At 46.9% G+C, this 19,938-nt stretch overlaps 1 protein-coding gene across 3 annotated transcripts; it reads right to left on the minus strand.

Moving 5' to 3' along the window:
- Positions 1-8,147: 8,147 nt before the first annotated feature.
- DYNLL2 (dynein light chain LC8-type 2) lies at positions 8,148-15,964 on the minus strand. Of its 3 annotated transcripts, none has more exons than XM_010372921.2 (3): positions 15,695-15,964; positions 12,131-12,269; positions 8,148-10,224 (listed from the first exon to the last, which is right to left on the minus strand). In XM_010372921.2, the coding sequence occupies exons 2-3, from the start codon at positions 12,260-12,262 to the stop codon at positions 10,087-10,089; spliced, it is 270 nt and encodes an 89-aa protein (XP_010371223.1). In that variant the 5' UTR covers positions 12,263-12,269; positions 15,695-15,964; the 3' UTR covers positions 8,148-10,086. The 3 variants fall into 3 exon arrangements, with proteins under 3 accessions (XP_010371223.1, XP_030779167.1, XP_030779166.1); XM_030923307.1 differs by lacking the exon at positions 15,695-15,964 and adding an exon at positions 15,070-15,156; XM_030923306.1 differs by lacking the exon at positions 15,695-15,964 and adding an exon at positions 14,606-14,742.
- Positions 15,965-19,938: the final 3,974 nt, after the last annotated feature.

Here is a 19,938-nt window from a genome sequence, read left to right on the forward strand (position 1 = left end):
TATTTTAAAAAAAAACAGAAAAAACAAGAAACCTTGATTGATACCTCACATCATATACAAAAATTAACTCCAAATGGATCATAGATCTAAATGTAAGATGTAAAACTTTAAAACTCCTAGAAAAAACATGGGAGAGAATCCCTGCTACCTTGAGTTATACAAAATGTTCTTAAATATAACACCAAAAGAAAATTAAGAATAAATTGGACTTCATAAAAATTCAATACATTTTTGCTACACAACAGATAGTTAAATGAATGAAAAGACAGGCCACCAATTGAGAGAAGATATTTGCAAATCATATATTTGATAATGGACATGTATCCAGAAAATATGGAGAATTCTTAAAACTCAACATTGAGAAAACAAACAACCCAGTAAAAAGATGAGCAAAAGATCTTAATCAAAGATACATACATGGCAAATAATCACTTGAAAAGATGCTCAACATCATTAGTCACTTGGGAAATGTAAATAAAAACCACAATGAGTGGGGGAAGGGAAGGAGAGGCAAAGATTTGTTAAAGGGTACAAAATTACAACTAGATAAGAGGAATAAGTTCTAGTGTTCTATATCACTGTAGGATGGCTATAGTTAACAATAATATATAGTTTCAAATAGCTAGAAGGAGAATATTGTACGTTCCCAATACAAAGAGATGATAAATGTTCGAGATGATGATATGCTAACTAACCTGATCTGATCACTACACATTATACATATCAAAGCATCACTATATATCCCACGAAAATGTATAATTATTATTTGTCATTTCAAAAATAAAATTTTAATTTAGTTTGTTGAGACAGTGTCTTGTTCTTTCACCCAGGCTGGAGTGTACTAGCACCATCGCAGCACACCTCAACCTCCCGGGCTCCAACAATCCTCCCGTCTCAGTCTTCTGAGTAGCTGAAACTGCAGACACACACCACCATGTCCAGCTAATTTTTGTACTTTTTGTAGAAATGGGGTTTTGTCTTGTTGTCCAGGATGGTCTCAAATTTCCTGAGCTCAATTGATCCACCTGCCTCAGACTCCTAAAGTGCTGGGATTACAGGTGTGAGCCATTGCACCCAGCCAATTTAAATTTTTTAAATTAAAAAATGTGGTATTTAAAAAGCCCACAATGAGATACCATCACATACTATTCGAATAGCTAAAATTGTAAAAAAATAAACTGACAATGGCAAGTGTTGATGAGAATGAAGAGTAACTGAGAGTCCCATACATTGCTGGTGGAAATGCAAAACGGTGTGGCTATTCTAGAAAATAGTTTGGCAGTTTCTTATAAAGTTAAACATATGCTTACCATAAGATCTAGCAATCCCACTCCTAGTTATTTATCCAAGTGAAATAAAAACCTACAAAAATCTGTATGTAAATGTTTATAGCAGCTTTATTCATAATTGCCAAAATGGAAACCCAAATGTCCTTTAATTGAGGAACAGATAAATATACTTTAGTATATCCATACAATTGAATACTACTCAGCAATTTTAAAAAGGAACAAACTATGATACACAGAAAAACAACATGGATGAATCTCAAAATAATTATGCTGAGTGAAAAAACCAAAGCCCCAAAGAAGTACATACTGTACAATTTCATTTCTATAGGAATCTGGAAAAGTGGACATGGTGGCAGGGATGGAAGGTATTCAGGTGCTGGGCAACATGGACTTCCACTCACTAAGGCCAGCCTGAGTACAGCCACTGCTGAGTGCCCAGTCTGCCAATCTTCCAGCAGCAGAGACCAACACTGAGCTCCAGCAACATTCCCTGGGGTGATCAGCCAGCCACCTTGTGGCAGGTTCACTGGACTCCTTCCATCATGAAAGGGCAACACTTTGTTCTTGCTGGAACAGACAGTCTAGATTTGGATTTACTTTCCCTGCATTTCATGCTCTGCCAACACTATCATCTATGGACTTCCAGAATGCCTTATCCACCACCATTTTTCCACACAGCAGTGCTTCTGATGAATAAACCCATTTCACAGCAGTGCAGCAATGGGCCCATGCTCATGTCTTACCATGTTCTCCATCATCCCGAAGCAGCTGGCCTGATAGAAAGACAAAATGGCCTTTTGAAGATCTAGTTACAGTGCCAGTTTGGTCACAACACCTTGCAGGGTTGAGGCAATGTCCTTCAGGAGACCATATATACTCCAACTCAGCATCCCACATATGGTGCTATTTGTTGCATAGCTAGGATTCATGGTTCCAGGGATCAGTAGTAGAAATGAAATGGCACCCACAACTCACTATTACCCCTAGTGGTCCACTGGTAAATCTTTGCTTCCCATCCCTGTGGCTTTATGCTTTGCTGATCTGGAGGTCTTCATTCCAAAAGAAGGAATGCTTTCACCAGGAGTCACAATTATTTCATTGAACTGGAAGTTACGACTGCCATGGGTCATTTTGCAATGAAGAGTTACTCCACTGGCTGGGGTGATTCCTCCTGACCACCAAAGGGAAATTAGGCTGCTACTAAACAATGAAGGTAAGAAAAGTTATGACTGGAATACGAGAGATCCCTTAGGATATGCCCTATGGTGATTAAAGCCAGTGGAAAACTATAATAACCCAATGCAGGTAAGACTTCTAATTTCCCAGACCCTTCAGGAATGAAAGTTTGGGGCCCTCCCACAAGGCAAAGAACCACAACCAGCTCTGAGTTTTGTGAGGAAGGCAAAGAAAATATGGAATAAGCAGTGAAGGAAAGTAGTTATACACACCAGCTATAACCAGTAATTTTATAATACCAGTAGTTATAAAATACATCAGTGTGAACAGTTGAAGTGAGTACTATAATTATTATGAGCATTCATTATTGTGTTATGAATGTTTGCATGTTTATGTATATATTTTTTTCTTCCCTCTCTTATCCCCTTGTCATCCAACATAAAATTTATTAAAATAGTTACATTTACATATTATTAAAGTTACTGGATTATCAAGGATAAAAGTGAACACCAGTCAAGGACTGTGAATTCTTTCCCAGGAAAAGAGCATATTTTCAGTTGTACACAGGTTAGCTGTGTCATGACAGGCAGAAGTTTTACTTCTATTGTCTTTATTGGGAGATTAAATGGTTTAAGGACATGTGTACGGGTGCCAAGTTAACAAGACATGGACTGTGGTGATCAATTGTACGTGTTGACCTGGCTATGCTGTAATACCCAATTATTCAAAAACTGACCTAGGTGTTGCTGTGAAGAAGGTATCTTGTAAATGTAATTTACATCTACAATCAGTTAACTTTATGTAAAGGAGATTATTCTGGATAATATGATTGGGTCTGATGCACTCAGTTGAAAGCTGAGGTTTCCCTGAAGAAGGAGAAGTTCCATCTGTGGACTGCAATGTCAGCTCTTGTCTGAGAGTTTCCAGACCTCCCTTCCACACGGCCTGCCCTGTGGATTTTGGACTTGCCTAGCCAGCCCCTACAACTGCATAAACCAATTCCTTGCATTAAATCTAGGTAGATGACAGATACATGGATATGAAGACAGACAAGACAGAACATATCCTACTGGTTGTGTTTCTCTGGTGGAACTCTGACTGACACACGAATCATCTGAGAAAATCTTGCATCTCTTCAGAGTTGGAGCTTGTTTTTGACCCAAAAGGGATCATCAAGCTTTCATCAGACATGGCCCCAAAATGACTGGGCAAATCTCAGGAGTTCAGAAGATTCTGATGGAGGTGTCAGATTAGGCAGGTCAGTGCAACACCCTCAAATAGTGTTCTGTCTTTTAGGGTGTACCTTCAGATATGTCAGTTTTTTTGTGTTGATTAAACTATCTGCAACACATTGGAATAGTATATAGCCACTTTAATGCTCATTATTAACTGTATCTAAAAGGAAACACAAAATCTCATAACATTAATTGCTTCTAAGGAAGGTAACCCAGTAGCTGAAAGACAGAGGTGGAAGGGAGAATTTTTGCTTTTTGTGCCTTTAGAATAATGTATCATGTGAATGTGTCATTTAGATTAAGGGTCGGTATACTATGATCCACAGGCCCAATCTGTCCACTGCTTTTTAAAAGTTTTACTGGAACATAGCCATGCTCATTTGTTTATGTATTATCTATGGCTGCTCTCACGCTGGAATGGCAGAGTTCAGAAACTGTAATCTATATACATATGTCATATGGACCACAAAGGCTAAAATATTTACTATCTGACCCTTTACAGAAAAAAATTTGCCAACCTGTCTAGATTTTTTAAAAATAGAAAACTGACATTAAAAAATAAAAGATGCCCCAAGAGAATTGAAAACATATATCTACACAAAAATTTGTACATCAATGTTCATAGCAGCACTAATCACAATACTCAAAAAGTAGAAACAACCCAAACATCCCTCAACAGATGAATAAACAAAATGTGATATACCCACACATTACTCAGCTAGAGAAAGGAATGAAGTACTGATAAATGCTACAGCACAAATGAACCTTGAAAACATCCTGCTAAGAAGCCAGAAACAAAATGCCACATGTACAATTCCATTTGTATGAAATGTCCATAATAGGTAAATTCATAGAGATAAAACGTAGGTCAGTGGTTTCCCAGGGCTGGGGAGAAGAGGGAATGGCAAGCGACTGCAAACAGGTACACAATTTCTTTTGGGGGTGATAAAAATGCTCTGGAATTAGATAGTGATGGCTGCAAAAGTTTGTGTATATGTCAAAAACTGCTGAATTGTACACCACCACCAAGTACAGGGCAATCCACAGTTCAGTACGGGGCTCAGAACCTAGTGAAAAATTAGTCCTCTCTGCCACTGCAAATCAAAATCAAACCTGGCCTGGGAGTCAGATCAAGTTCTGCATCCCAGTTGTTGCGAGCATCCATGTGACCTTAGACAAGTTTCTTCCCTGTTTCCTTCCCTATAACATGGGTATAATTGAGCAGGGAGGGAGAAGGCCGGTGGTGCAATAGGGTGTGAGGGGGGATTTTGTTCTTTCCCCAACTTTATTAGATACCCTAATAATCAGTATTCATCATCATCATCACCCATTTTTAAGCATTTTCACATACATGATGTCATTTGATTTTTCCCTTTAGAAAAGACACATATTGTTTCCATTTTACAGATGAAGAAACCCAGGATCCGAGAGATCAAGCAGCTTGTCCACGTTCATCCAGTGGGTAAGTGTTGGAGTTGGGATTCAACTCCAGGTCTTCTGATTCTAGATCTTGTTCTGCCTACACTACCACACTGTTTTTGCATGTTTGCATTCGCTCTAGAAAGCCCAAAACAGCAGTGTCCAGCAGCCTCACCACAAACACTGTACACCTTTATCTGGGCAAAGGGAGGAAGGAGAGGCAGAACCTGGGGTTCTGCTGGTTCTCTTTTATCTTTCTTATGAACCTCTATATTGGCACAGTAGCAGTCTGTGGATATGATTCATGTACACTGGTGTGGACACCAAGTCCACATACATCACAAAGATAGACACACAGGTACACCTGACCTCAACAGGCGACAGGTCATACTTGTTACGAGGGTAGTGAAGGGGCTACGCTTTTTGTTCAGGGGAGGCCTAAGAGGTCAGAACTCTAGGTGTCTGCTCTCCCTTCTAAGACCAGAAGACCCATCTCTCCCAAAGGTCTTAAGGAGTAAGCGGTGGTTCCTCAATCCTTAGTAGAGAGGAGTAAGGAGGAGGGAGAGAGGAAAGTATCCTCGCTGTCCTTGCTAAACCAGAGCCCCAAGAAAGGGAACATCAGGGATTCACTACTAAGAGATCTGGGCCTACATCTTAAAGAGTATCCATGAGACCCCTGCTGCCAAACCCAGTTAAGCCCTTGTGCATCACAGTGCTAAGCTCTAGTAATGCCACCAGCTACATGGGCTTTGCCATTCACCTTCTCTGATTCAGTGTGCTTATCTAAAAATGTGGCTAATGATTACTGAGTCTAGCTCAGGGGGGTACTCTCAGGTTTCAGCAACATAAACTGAAATGCTTTAAAAATAAAATGCATTTTATGAACACACTATTTCATCCTCCCATACCGGCAAGCAAGAGTGGCTGAGGCTTGAATACACTTGGGAGTGACCCTCTCACACCCTTCAAGGTGGCAAGGCTTGGGCAGCAAGCAGAGCCATGCCTAAGACAGCCATTCTCTTCAGAAAAGGGAAGGCTGCCCTAGGGCACCAGGCCTGCCCAGGCTCGCTCGCACCCTCCTTTTTTCATTTGACCAGTCTGTATGTATCAAGCACTTCCTACAGCACAGGCACTGTTCTGTGTTCTTGAAGATAAGCAGTTAAGAGAAAAATGCTCTCACAGAGCTTATATTTTAGTTGCTGGAGGCCAGAAAGTAAACAAAAATATGTCAAGCGTTGGCAGATGTTATGTGGAATTAAAGTGGGTAAGGTTAATAGTGATGGGGGAGAGGCACTATCTTGCACAGGATGTCAGAAAGCCCCTCTGATAAGAGGATGTTTGAGCAAAGACTGAAAGGAGGTGAGAGAATAATTTAGCGGGGAGACTAATACATCTAGTCTGGAGGACACTAGAGTTCAGGGAACAGAGATCAACAGCGCCACAGCGACAAAGAAGATTCCCTACCATGCTGGTTATTATCCTTTTGCCTCCTTTAGATTGTCACCACCTTGCTCTTTCCTGCTGTTCCCTGTGGGAAGGGGGACTGAACCCTATAGACTGCATCTTGGGTCTGCCTTGTCATCTGCCATCTGGTTGGGTTCAGTCAAAGGGGGTCCCCAGAAGACTGGAGAACAGGATACAAGAAGCAGGGATATTGATGCTCCTATGGGCACAGTTCTAATAATGGCTGCATTCTTCTGAGAGAATTCCACAATTTCCATCTGCTTTCCACAGTCCCTTCAGTGACACATGCTCACATACTTTCCCATTCTGGGCCCCAAAGAGTGGAGGCTCATCTCCAGGAAGCCCTGCAGGATTAGCCTTCCAGATGAGCACTTCCAGATGTGCACCTACCTAACTGTGCAGGAATGTATTGTTCACAGATCCACTTGGACTGCCTCTTTCATCAGGGAAGAAAGTAGATGAGTTTTGGCTCTGGAAACACTCATCCCTGATGAAATGTGAACCATGGCCTCACTCTCCCTCCCAAAGCTCCAGCTCTGTCGAATTACTCATGACAGCTAAGGCAGTAACAGAAGTTTGGGCTCTCTAGAGCCCCATCTTAATCTTCTCTCATCTTAATCCCTTAGGACTTCACTGTCCCAAAGGTAGAGCATCTCCCTAAGACCAGCCAACCACCTTCCTAACTGGAGGAACTCTATCTACCTACCTCCAACACTCAGTAACTCATTGCCCAGTTCATTTCCTTGATAACACATTTATCACTATTGGAAAAAGTTGATCAGTGTGTGTATGTCTGCTCTACACATAAGAATGTGTATGTCATAGAAGCCTAGAAGAACCTGCCTGTCTCATTTTCCTGTGTGAACAGCATCCTAGGCCCAAGCATACAAGAACTCTTCAATGTTTTTGAGTAAATAAATAGTAATACAAAGACGGCAAAGCACCTCTGGCTCCCTAACACCTCCACGAGGATTGCAGTCACACGACGGTGTAGAGTCAGGGGTTGGAAGACACTCTCAGAAATCTTGGCACTGCTGATTTCTTAAGTTGTGTGTCTGGGCAACAGAGGATTGAGAGAATCACTTAGGTTCCACCAAAAGAGGCTCCATCTTTCTCAGTATCCCCACCTTTCCATTTCGGAGTGGCCAGACCCTTTGCTAAATATAGTCTCCAGGTTCAGGGAAGCCGAGAAGGGAGGTGTATGAAAAGGTAAGAGCTTTGGGCAAAAGCTGAAGCAGCAAAGCTCAGGCAGGTCCATGATGGCTGCTGGGAAGGCAGCAGCTACTATCCCAAAGACACAAAGTATGACTCACCTGGCCATCACCACCAAGGAAGGCAAAACCCAGGAGCCCTTAAGGGTGAGTGCTGCTGGTTAGTTTTCCTCTCCTTAAGGGGCATAAGCCTAGGCACAAATAAGTGCGGCTACAGGCCAATCAGTATCTAGTGTCTGGTCTTCTCTTCAGTCCCCATTCTACTCCACCCTGGATACCCTCCACCCTCACCCCCTGTGTGGCACCACTGCCACCACGCCAACCCCTCATCCCCAAAGAGACCCAAAGAGCGCAGAAGTGCATCAATCAACCTTTAATGTCCAAAAGAGGCGTGGATGCAGAGCATAGGAGATGTGGCAGGGTCTCGGGCCCTGCTCCAGAAATGAGGGAGAGATGAACACAAACCAGACACTTTCAACTGGCCACACAGTCTGGGAGGGCAGGGTGAAACACAGATTTGGACATTCATAAAAAAATAAAACCTAAAATCAAGCACTCAATTTTGTGCCCACTGAAGGGTTTGATAAAGGGAACTCAGTCACCACCCAGGTCCCCCCCTCCCCTGCCAACATCACAAAGCAAGCTCAGTACACACTAAGGGCTGAGGGAGGGGTATTCTCCTGCCTCCCCACCAGCCCCAAGAATGGACTTGAAAATAAAAGAATAAGCTAGATCCCCCACCTCCCACACTGTCAACCCTACATGAGAGTTTTGAAGGCGACTCATGAGAATCAGCAGCTCAAATGGCAATGACCACCCCACCCCAAACCCCACCCCACTCCTATTTCATTAACAGACAAGATTTCCCCTGCATCCTCCTCAGAATCTCCTCCTCTCATGGCCCTGCTCCATCTCCTGCTATCTGGCTTCATCACTGCAAGACTGACCTCCTCCAGGCTCCCAGAAGCTCCTCTTTCTTAGCTCTTTATCACTTCTATCCTCACCTCCCACCAGAGACTGCAACCATCCACAGTCACTGTCCCTCTGCACTGAGACCCAGCTCCAGAGCAGATGGCAGCACGGTCATCCTGTCCTGGGTGGTCCTCCTAAAGCCTTCCCAGGGAGCAGACAGCCAGAGAGCAAGCAGAGTGTCTGGGCTATATGACAGCAAGGAGGGGACACCTATCTTTATTTCCAAAACAGATATCCCCAGAGGCTTTTAACAAAGGCCCACTTAGAACTAACTGTACCCCCTACCTACCCATACACCCTAGAGATTCCACACTGTTCTGCCCCCTCCCTCCCCTCTACCCCAAACCCCCCACACACATACACACACATATACACACATATACACAGAAGAATCAAGAGACACATCGATTTGGTTTGATCGCTAAGACCTAACTAAGGAACTACAGTCACCAGAAATTCCCTTGCCAGCCAACTAACAACAGGGGCTGCTCTAAGAGAACTCCAGAGGAATGAGAAAACTGAGGGCTAAGCAGGGAGCAGACAGGAGAAGAATGTAAAGAAAAAAAAAATTCAAGCTAATCCTACCCCCAACATCCTCCTGTCATGATCTCTGGCAGGAAGAACAAAAGGTAATCCACAAAGACACAGCCCTTACTTAGAAATTCTGACAAAAACAGCAAGACAAGTCTGCTCCCCACTCCCACACACCACAGACAAACACATCTCAGGGCCCCCTAAAGAACGCATCCCCACCCCACCCCTGCCCCAAGCCATAGAATCACAGTTCAGTGGAATATTCTCCCTGGTACTAGATCAATCCCTCCACCTTCCTTCCTATCCCTTTCTCCTTGACAATCCCAACACTGTCCCCCTGCAGCCTCCCTGGCCCTCCCAAAGCAGCATCCACCGCCAGGAAGAGGCAGCTGCACAGTTTTAGTTCCACCTCCAGAGACCTATTTCTTTTCCTCAGCCCTCCTAGTCTTTCGGCTGCCTAGTCTTTGTGGAGGGCCTTTTATTTTGTATAGGGAAAGAAAAACAAAAGGGAGAGGGTGGGAGAGATTTCCTAGTGCAATACAACCGAAAAATATTTTTAAAGTCTTGAAAAATAAACATAAAGCAGCCTTCTTCCCCCAGGCAACTAAACAGAAAGAGGTTTGGTTTTGTTTACTGCGACATACACATGAAATCGAGTATACAGTCCATGCAGTAGCACAGCCATTGGAGAGGACATCCGGATGCTGGCCCCAGTGCAAAACAGTCCCAGCAACGCCGCCTGCTTGCCATCGCTGCCGCCGCCACTGACACCTTCACCACGGCCATCTAGCCTGACTTGAAGAGGAGGATTGCAACTTGACCCAAGTAAAAATAGATGAAGTGCTTTGTCTCGTGTGTGACGTAGCTGCCAAAATTTCGGCCCACGATACAATGCCAGGTAGGGTTATATTTCTTGTCAAATTCCTAAAAAAGAATAAAGGCAGAGAAAAAAGTAATTAGGAGAAGGAGAAATCAGAATGGGAGTCTCTCCCTGCAACTCCAGCACCGATACATGTTTAGTTGTTATCACCCCCACCCCATCCCTCAGCCTGGGGTTCCCTCCCCGAACCTCAGAAGCTCAGGTTTTAAAGCTGGCCAGGACACTCTTCCCCTCATTAATAATGGAACACCACAAAGGCTCCATTATTCGTCTCCCCTGAGCCTCCAGCACTCTACACTCTGATCATCTCTCCTCCCTCTAGCTACCCTACCCCCTCACACCACCCCTAGCCCACCCTGGGATTCTTCAGCAAGGGAATCAAGAGGCCAGTGGAATAAAGGACCATTTGTCAAACAGCATGACACAAATAGGGAGCCACCACCCACTGCCTCACACATTACTAAACCAGCATTTCCAAATGCTGAACACTAAGGCATTAAAGCAAAACAAGACCAAGCATCAGGAGTACCAGGAGGCAGTACTATATAAGACAACATTAAAGGCACTCCCGTGTGCCATGCACTGCGTGGGCTGTATGTACCAGGACAAGGACCTCCACCATGAGATCAAGGCAATTCCCTCACGGGCACAAGTTCACCATCAAAACCACAGGAAATCTTTAGAGCTAATCAGCTCCCCACTACCTTGTGGCTCAGCCTGCAGACTCAGTTCTAGAAGCATTCTGCCGTGGCCATGAAAGGGCAGCAACCCTCCACCATGGGCCCACCAATGCTGCCAACTCTGGGGTTCTATCCCTCAACATGCTCAACATACAACTTGTCTGGTCTCCTCACAGCCCCCTTACCACACAACTCTCCAAGTACTAGGAGAGTAAAAACCAAACCCAGCTTCAACATCGGCTCAAGACTATGTGTAATACAGGAGAGCCAGTCACTTCCCTGGTTCTCATTTCTCCATCAGCAAAATAAGAGCGCTGGACCAGAAAATCTGGGGATTCTTCTGGCTCTCAGAGTACAGGACAGCAAGAAGGTGGGCTCCCAAATGGCTCTGCAACCCTTGGCTCCACACCCAAAAAAGTCTCTCAGGACACTAGGAGTTCTTCTTTTCATTCCACCCATTTGGTAGGAAAACACAGTTCTGTAAAACTCAAAGAGACCCTACCACTTAAATGGACCAGACTGCTACCATTCTTACACATGTTCTTGGGATGCCAGAGCTGAGAATATCAAACACTGGGATTATGCCTCCAATGGATATGGGTCCTGACTGGGAATCAGGGGGCCCCAGTACCCCTTTTCTTACTTTTGGCACAGCTGCTTCCTCACCATGCTAACCATATCCAGTCACGAATTCACTCAGGAATTTTTCAGGGACCAAACCTATGGCCCCATTATTGCTCATCCATTTCTTAAAAATTATATATTTGAGCCCACCCTTTCATTAAGAATGTAGAAAGGGGTGATGTAGTACTTGAGTCCTTTTCAAGGAAAAGAAAAGGAAACCTCTTACATGATGAGGATTATTATAGGCATACCCACTTTAAATGATGTAGTTCCCTCAAAATTTGTACATCTTATTCTTTCAAATATCCTCGATCTTAATTTTGAATAGTTCTGAACTGGGCCAGAAATATTTAATTCTGAAGTGTATCTGCATACTCTTATCCTTCCCCAATGCCTTGCAGTAGCATAATTATCTGTAAAAGTAAACATACACACACACACACCTAGCAGAGCTATTAACAACTCCTAAAGTGAATGCTTGGGCAATTCAGAATCACTCGCTAGTTTGTCTGCTTTTCAAGTTCCTAGGGTTTTGTTTGCATAGGATATACAGGCTTTCTTATGTCCCCAGCTCCAGATCTCCCTGGAGGTTAGCTCAGCTGTCAACCCCCACCCATGGCCATCAGTCCCAGCTGTCCCAGCACACCTTCTTGATATAGGCAGCAATGTCCTTCTCTATATTGTACTTCTCCATGGCCTGCGTGGCACAGTCAACGGCATCCTGTTGCATGTCCTCAGACATGTCTGCGTTCTTGATCACTGCCTTCCGGTCAGACATGGTGACACTACAGAAGGAGCAGAGAGGTAAGGCTGACAACTCCATGCTCTGGGCAGTGAACATTAGCTGCTGGGTGTGGGGTCTCAGTGCGAGAGAGGAGTATAGAAGGTGAGGGCAACAGAAAACACAGATGTGAAGCATTAGGAGAGGGAGCTCCTAAGCTTTAGCAGAGACATTGGGAAATATAGGGCCACCCTGGGAAATATAGGGCCAACAGGACATAATAAATCATCAGTTTTTACCATAGGCAAAATGAGGTTTTCCAACACTAAAATTTACTTCCGATATTCTGAACAGCACCAATAGTCAAGATGATATTACAGTGTATCATCTACTAGCTGTGTTGTTGGGCAAGTTACTTAATCTTTGTGTTTTTATGTCATCATCTGTAAAATGGGGACTATAGGGTTGTCCTGAGAATAAACCAGGTATCCTAACATTTGAACAGAATAAGTCCCTGATTTAATGACCATTCATTATATCATTGGCATCAATGCAGAAAGAAGCTGGACTAGGACTCAGTAGGCCTGACTCCTGGTCCTGAGTTTATCTCTTGTGGTCTTAGACAAGTCACTTGGCCTTCCTGCATTTGATTATTTTCATTTTAGCAGATGAGGATAGCTCTCTATCGCGAGTTGCTGTAAGGATTAACTAGTTATATGAGAACATCTGCAGACAAGGACAGTCTACAAGCGACTGTCCATCAGTCAGACCCAGCCTACCACCTGTTTTTGTAAAATAAAGTGTTGCAGGAACATGCTACGATGGCAGAGTTGAGTAGTTCCAAGAGACTATTTGGCCTGCAAAGCCAAAAGTATTTCCTATCTGGCCCTTCACAGAAAAATGCTGCCAACCCCTGCCCTATAAAAAAAGGGGTAGGGTATATTCCAGGCCATCAATGCTCAGTAGGGCAGAGATGATAATTATGCCTTCTCTCAAGTACTCCAGGGTGAGATGCCCCTTAGAGGCAGAGAGGGTGGGAAGGCAACCTCAGACTTGGCTGGTTGGTCACACAGACATGGGACATGTCTCTGTCCCACCCTCCCCTCTGCTTCCCCACTCTCCTCAGTACAATGTTCATTTTTTTAAAGCTCAATATAATTTTTGAAAGCCCTAATTTTGGACCCAGCTTCAACACTGATGTGTCATTCCTTTGGTGTGTTGCTTCCTCATGCCAAACGTATTCATTCAAAAACTACTGACCTATTAGGTGATGTGAAAGGTATTATGTTAGGGGACAATATCTTATTTTTCTCAAAGGAATGCTGAAGCCTTCCTTCCCTTAAAAAAACCAGAGGCTTGGGAAAAACCAGGAGATAAAGCATTTTAAAAAGGTGCCTAAGAAAGGTAAAGAATTACTATTTTAACAGCCTTGTTTCATATCCCTGCTGTCAGGGCCATGCCATTCATCCCATAGCAACCAGAGTTCCCAGGCAGACCCTGCATGGACCCTTCCTGAGACAAGAGGAATCTCAGGAACTGGCTGGCAAGTGGCATGTGAGGTACTATGCAGGAACAGAGGGGATGAGCCCTTTGTCCTTGACCACAGTGCCAACACATGGAGCAGTAACAATCTCCCCCCCATCATCCCACCCCTAAAAGCACCACTCTGTGGCCCAGCCCAATGGACAAGAGATGCCGTCATTCCAGCTCTATCTGATACAAGGCTGCACAGGAGACTGCCTGCTCAAGGGCAGATCCTTGGTATCATTCCAGGCCACCTTGATCTCTGAGTTCACATTAGCCTGTGTGCTAGATGGCTGAAAGGGAAAACAGAACTCACCACCATTTGAGCCTGCACCACATACAGAGAATGCACACATGCCAGCTGCCTGCCAGACAGCCCTTGACCACATCCAAGGCCCCTTCATCTAGATAGCACTGTCAAACTAAGCAGGGCTGGTTCCACTTCGGCAGAAACTAGCAGAGCAAAGAGGTAGTAGACCAGCACCCTCTGCCCCCACATTGTGGAGAGGAAAAGTCAGAGCCTCAACTGGAGTGTGAGCACCACATGGTGCTGAGGAAAGATTCGGAGAACACTGTTCAAGGAATGACTAGTTACATGACCTTGGGCAAATCAACATCTTCATTTTAAATACCAAAGGTTGAAATGAGATAAATGGGGCAACCTCAATGGGTCTGAGCAAAGGTACAACAGCAGCACAGGAAGAAAGGTTCTTATAAGGCTCTGTACAAGTGAAGAAAAACTAGTGTCACCTGGTGGCCTATTCCAGGTTACCACTCAGAAGGGGGCACTGTTTACAAACCCAGGCGTGGGGGTGGGGCCTGGTTAGACAGCAAAGTGAAAGTATGAAATTGGCACCATTTTGCCTGCAAGCTCACCTGCTCCACTGCCTCATTCCAAAGTCCAAAGGGGCAACTCTGTTACAGTAATTAAAAGCCACCTTAGTCTCCAGGAGAGAGCCTCCGGTTACATAATACTGGTCTTGTGACTACAATGGCACGATTCTTCACCCCTGCCCCCCAGGCATCTGAGAGAGTTGAAGCCCAACCCCTACCACCCCTGTCCAAGGTGCCGCTGAGCAAAGCAGAGGAAGGTGTCCAGTCTAGCCCCTCCCTCCTGGGGAAAAAGCAAGGGACCTGGGCCTCCAGATAAGAGGAAGATGGCCAGAGGGCCCCAGGCCAGCCGCCTCAGTCACGAGCCAGGGCTCCTGTGAAAAGCGCAAAGGGCACTCCAGGACAGCTCCCATCTTCGATTCCTGGTTTTGCAACCCAAAAAAAGGCTAAATCCCCGAATGACACGGATCACCATCCCCACCCGCCAATAGACACACACTTCTACTTCCCTCTTCGGGCTCTCCAAGGGGGCCGTATCTCTCCACTATCCCATCCTCCAGAGCGCTGCGGTCCCGAAGGGCAGCACCTGGGGAACGAGGAAGCATCCTCCTCCCCCCTACCTCCCGCCCGCGCCGCCGGCCAGGTCCGCAGACTCCGGCCGGTCAGCCGCCCTCCCCCGCCCGGCCTGGAACAGCGCCGGAGTGACTGGGCGTCCTCGCTGCAGGAAGGACGCCCCAGAGGGTGGCGGTGGCGGCAGGAGGAGCCGCGTCACGCCCGAGCCCTCTCCACCCCCTCTTCCCCGGCCCCTGACATCAGGGGCCTCCACGCAGCGCAGGGAGACTCCCCGGGGGGGCGGGGGCAGCCGCAACTCCGCAGCCCAGGCCTCCAGCAGCGCCACGAGGGTGGCCGGGGCAGAGGGTGGCGCAGCCGGGGCTGCGCCCAGAGGGAGGGGCAGCGGGGGCGCGCGGCGCTGCCCGGACCGTCAACGCCAAGGACTGCGGGGCCAGCCCTGTTCCAGGCCTTGGGGCCAGTTAAGGAGGCCGCAGGACCACCTCGGCGAGGGCCGGGGCGTGTGGAGCCACACGCGACGGGCACAGGCCAGCCACCCGGAGGACGCCCCCACCCACCGCTCACCTTCACGGAGGCGAGTCCGCACGAGGCCCTGGGGAGCAGCGATGGCCCGAGGCAGAGCACAGGCAGGGGCGGTGTCCCCTGGGCTCCTCCTGCAGCCGCCGCCGCCGCGGTCTCCGGCTCCCGCAGCCCGAGGCCGATCGCTCCCTGCCGCGGTCCGCCCTTGGAGTTTCGCCGGCCGCCCGCGCTCCGCCTCGCGCCGCCGGCCCGCCCGCCCGCTCAGCGTTGGCGCCTCACAGCTCCGCTCCGCTCTGCCGCTGAGCGCGGCCGACGCGCGGCCCCCGCTGAAATAGCGCCCCGCCCCCGCCCCCCCGCCGCGCGCGCCGCCGTCCGCGCTCCCCATTGGCTGCGCCCGCCCGGCCCCGCACTGCGGGCTTCTCCCCGCGCAGCTCTCGCCCCACATCTTGTTTCCTCCCACAATGCCTCGGGGCGGAGGGAGGGGGTGGGGAGGAGGAGCTGGAGCGGGTGGGGGAGGGAGCCGTGGCCTTAAGAAAGGAGAGGAATGCGGACCCCTCCGCCCGGGGCTGGAGAGGCCAGGCCTGAAAAGGAATAAAGAGACATGGTCCTGAGAGAGGAGGAGAGGGAGGGGTGGGGAGACCCCAGTCCCAAGGAGGAAAAGGGGAGAAGGGGATGGAGATTTCAGACCCAGGGAACAGATGGGGCTGAGGTAGAAACCCCAACCTTAGAGAGAGGAAGGGGAGGAGATGAAGTCACCAGCCTCAGAGGAAAAGACAGGACACTCTCTCCTCCCCTATCTGTGGGAAACAGCGGGACAGCCAGCCCTATGGAGAGGGAGAGGCATAGGAGCCCCAGGACTCCCTCCCCTCACCTTCCGGGAAGGTCCATTCTTCCTCCAGCTCAGCCTTTGTTCTTTGAGGCTGAAGGACCTAAACTCCCAGCTGGGCCCCCAGCCAGCATTTATCTACAAGAGCAATGGAGACAGCCGAAGCAAAATTGATGGGGGGGGGGGGTGTCTTTGGTAGGCAGGCCTTTGCTGTCCTTGCACATTTATGGCCTTGGGGTCCTGGGATGGGGGTGAGAGTGAGCCATTTCTTGTCGTCTGTCCCTGCCTGTCCAGGTAGACAGGACTGGAGGAGAGTAACTAGAAGCCCCTAGAGGTGGTGCCTGTCAGAGCTGTGAGGAGCCTTCAAAAACCACCCATCCACACCCCTCACTTTATAAAGGAGAGAATCCAAGTACAGAGAGGGGAGAGCCCTGCCGGATCCCGCAGGTCAGGCTTGACTCGCTTCTAGCTGAAAAGCGGTGCACCCAGGCAGCAGCCCCTCTGGAGGCTCAAGAGACTCCTGGGAGGATGGGTGTGAACGTGCGCGTTGGGAGCCTGCCTGCCGTCACGCTACCCGACTTCCAGGAAAGATCCTCAGGCCTACGGTTTTCTTTCTGGTCTGTTTTATACAGAAGTGTCTACCTCAAGGGCTGACGAGCCTTTATTGGGAACCAAGCATTTTGGCCATACAGTCGGGTTTAAGAAGCTGCCAGGGATAGCTCCCACTCCTATCTTTTTCCCTTCGCCTCTCCAAACCATGGTCAGGAAGTGAGACTTGCCCTGGCCCTGGCCTGCTCTGGTTTGAAGCATCAAAAGTTAGTGTTCGTTATGTGTCAGGGGAAACCTGGAAAAATCATTCCCTCTGGTTTCTGCTTTCCACAGTTCTGTCCTCTAACAACCTCAGTTGGGGGATTTCAGAGAGCAGTTGAGGCCTGGGGTATCCCCTCACACTAAGGGTATTCTGATGTCAGTCTTTGTGTTCGTGAATGGGAGGCGTGGCCTCTATGGGAGGAAGGGCGGGGGATGAGGAAGGATGATTTATACACTTAGGGCTTGTGCCGGGCTAATCGCCTGGACTGCTTGGAGAAAGAGAAGCTAGTACCCCCTTTCTCCAATAGTCATAAGTTTCCAGGGCCTGAAGGTCAGATCTGCACGTATGGTTGCATAGGTCATTCACTGCACAAGAGTATCCAACCAAGGGAGCAAATGGGTGCTAAAATACAGGGGCACACTGCTTGCTAAGCTGTGTGTCACGGTGCAATCCAGTGTCCAACCAGAAGATGACTTCTTTCAAGTGTTCCCAAGGGTTACATGGAGCTAGCAGTGGCCCTTCAAAGGCCATGCTGACAGGGCATAAATCCTCCCTCTCTCTGCTCCCCTTCCCTGAAGTACAGAAGGGATAAAAGCTTGCTCATTTCCAGGCTGTGGTGTAGTGGACACAAGGGCACAAAGAACTTCAACTAACAAAAGTCAGAGCCAAGGGTTTTCACTTTTAGGAAATGTGAATATCAGTGCGCATGCGTGTGTGTGTGTGTGTGTGTGTGTGTGTGTGTGTGTGTGTGTGTCAAGGACTAAACTGTAGAATATCAGGGAGATGTGTTAATAGTATGGTTTATAGATAATAATAACTAATCCTCATGAATCCCTTGCTGTATGTCAGGCTCTATTCTAAGCGTTTTAAATGCAATGCATTCCATTTAATCCCAGGAGCTGCCTTTTGAAGTGAATATATTGCTATCACCCTGTACAGATGAGCAAACTAGAGTTTAGAGAAGTTCAGTAACTTACTCAACATTGTCCAATTTGTCAGTAGCAGGATTCAACTCCAGATCGTTTCCACTGCCTCAATCTTAGCCATTATACTGTACTGCCTCCTAACAGAGAAAAGAGGAGAGGAAGTGTAAAACAGGGTTTGGCCCTCTATCTAAATTATATCAGCATTTCCTAAACTTACCTGACTCTAAAGCCCTTTTTTTATCCAAACATTTATTAACATCTCTGGGAACTACTATTCCACAGGACACAGTTTGGGAAACTTGTGATATAATAATTACTGCTATTTATGTAAAATGCTTACTGTTCAGGATAATTACTATGCAACATAGTCACTGTTATAATTAATATGTCAGCTTAACTTGGTGAATGTTTTTATTTGATACAGCTACAGTATTTGTGATTGCCCAGTTTCCTGTTGCCCAGATAACACGGTCATGTCTTCTGACTTAAAAATCAAAATCAGACTATTGTTTTTGGCTCTTTGGTGGACCCCTTTCCATCTGGCTACTTCTTTAACTTCAGGGTTCCCCAGGGCACTTTGCTTCCCTCACTGCTCAACTTGGAAATTTCACCCACATTCATGGTTTTTACCATGATCTGGGCCCCGATGATCCCCCTAATGCCTGAACCTCTCCACTGTGGATGCCCCACAGGCTCTTCAGACTCTTCGCACACACACATAAAAAGCAGTGGGCCAGAGTGCATGGATTCTGAACTTTTTCCACCACTCTAGCAGCTGTGCAGATTTGGCTAAGCTATTCAACATTTCCAAATTTCATTTTCATTATCTATAAATTGAGAATCATATCCACTTCATGGAGTTAAGAGAAAATGCATGGAGAAGTCCTGGCACAGTGCCTGGTTAATATACGTGATTAATAAATGTTAGCCATCGCCAACATCTCCATCCCAGACTTGTTCCCTTTCCCCGTATTTCCTATCTCAGTTTATGGCCCCATTATCCACCCAGGCACAAGCCAGAAACCCTAGATTTGTGTCTCTCCCTCACCCACCATGTCTCCATCACTGCTCATCTCTTGGATATTTTTCCAAACCATGCCTTATGAATCCCCTTTGTCAGATACTCATCATCTCTTCCAGTTGGTTCTCTGTCTCAGTTCTTGGCTCCTCCACCTTAGATCTACAATGCAGTGATCTATCTAAAATGCAGATCTCCTCAGGCACGCCCCCCTTTCCTGCTCAGAATAAAGACTAACTCCTTTCCCGTAACTTACCCTCCACATGTGCACGCCTGCGTCTCTGCCTTTATGTCACCACACTTTCCATCTCATTCTTCCGGCTCTGGTAACACCATCCACTGCCTGTTGTTTCCCTACATGCAGATTCCACACCTGAGTACATGCAGATTCCATACCTGAGCTCTTGCCTGTGAGATTTGGAGCTTTTTTCCTGGCCAACTCCTTTCTTTGGATGTCATCTACCAAGCCCCTGAACCCTAGAGGGAATGCATACCCCTCTTCTGTGCTCTCTAACATCCAGGGGTTTTCACTGACCACTTACCATTAAATATGTCAGTCTTATGTTTGTCTGTAGTTCCTTTCAGGTGAGAATCACATCTTACTTATGTGTGGCTGCAGGACCTAGCATAGTTCCTGAAACATGGGAAGTTCTCTGTAAGCACTGTATAAACCGATTGTGCCCATTAATGACTGAAAAGTACAGCTTG

The sequence above is a fragment of the Rhinopithecus roxellana genome, chromosome 19 (assembly GCF_007565055.1).
Source record: "Rhinopithecus roxellana isolate Shanxi Qingling chromosome 19, ASM756505v1, whole genome shotgun sequence".
NCBI lineage: Eukaryota > Metazoa > Chordata > Mammalia > Primates > Cercopithecidae > Rhinopithecus > Rhinopithecus roxellana.

Bases quoted from the DNA above. Each gene is read 5' to 3' on its own strand.
- DYNLL2 (XM_030923306.1), bottom strand. The intron at 10,225-12,130 runs GTGTGCTGGGAC...ATTCTTTTTTAG, and splicing joins TTGCTGCCTATATCAAGAAG to GAATTTGACAAGAAATATAA.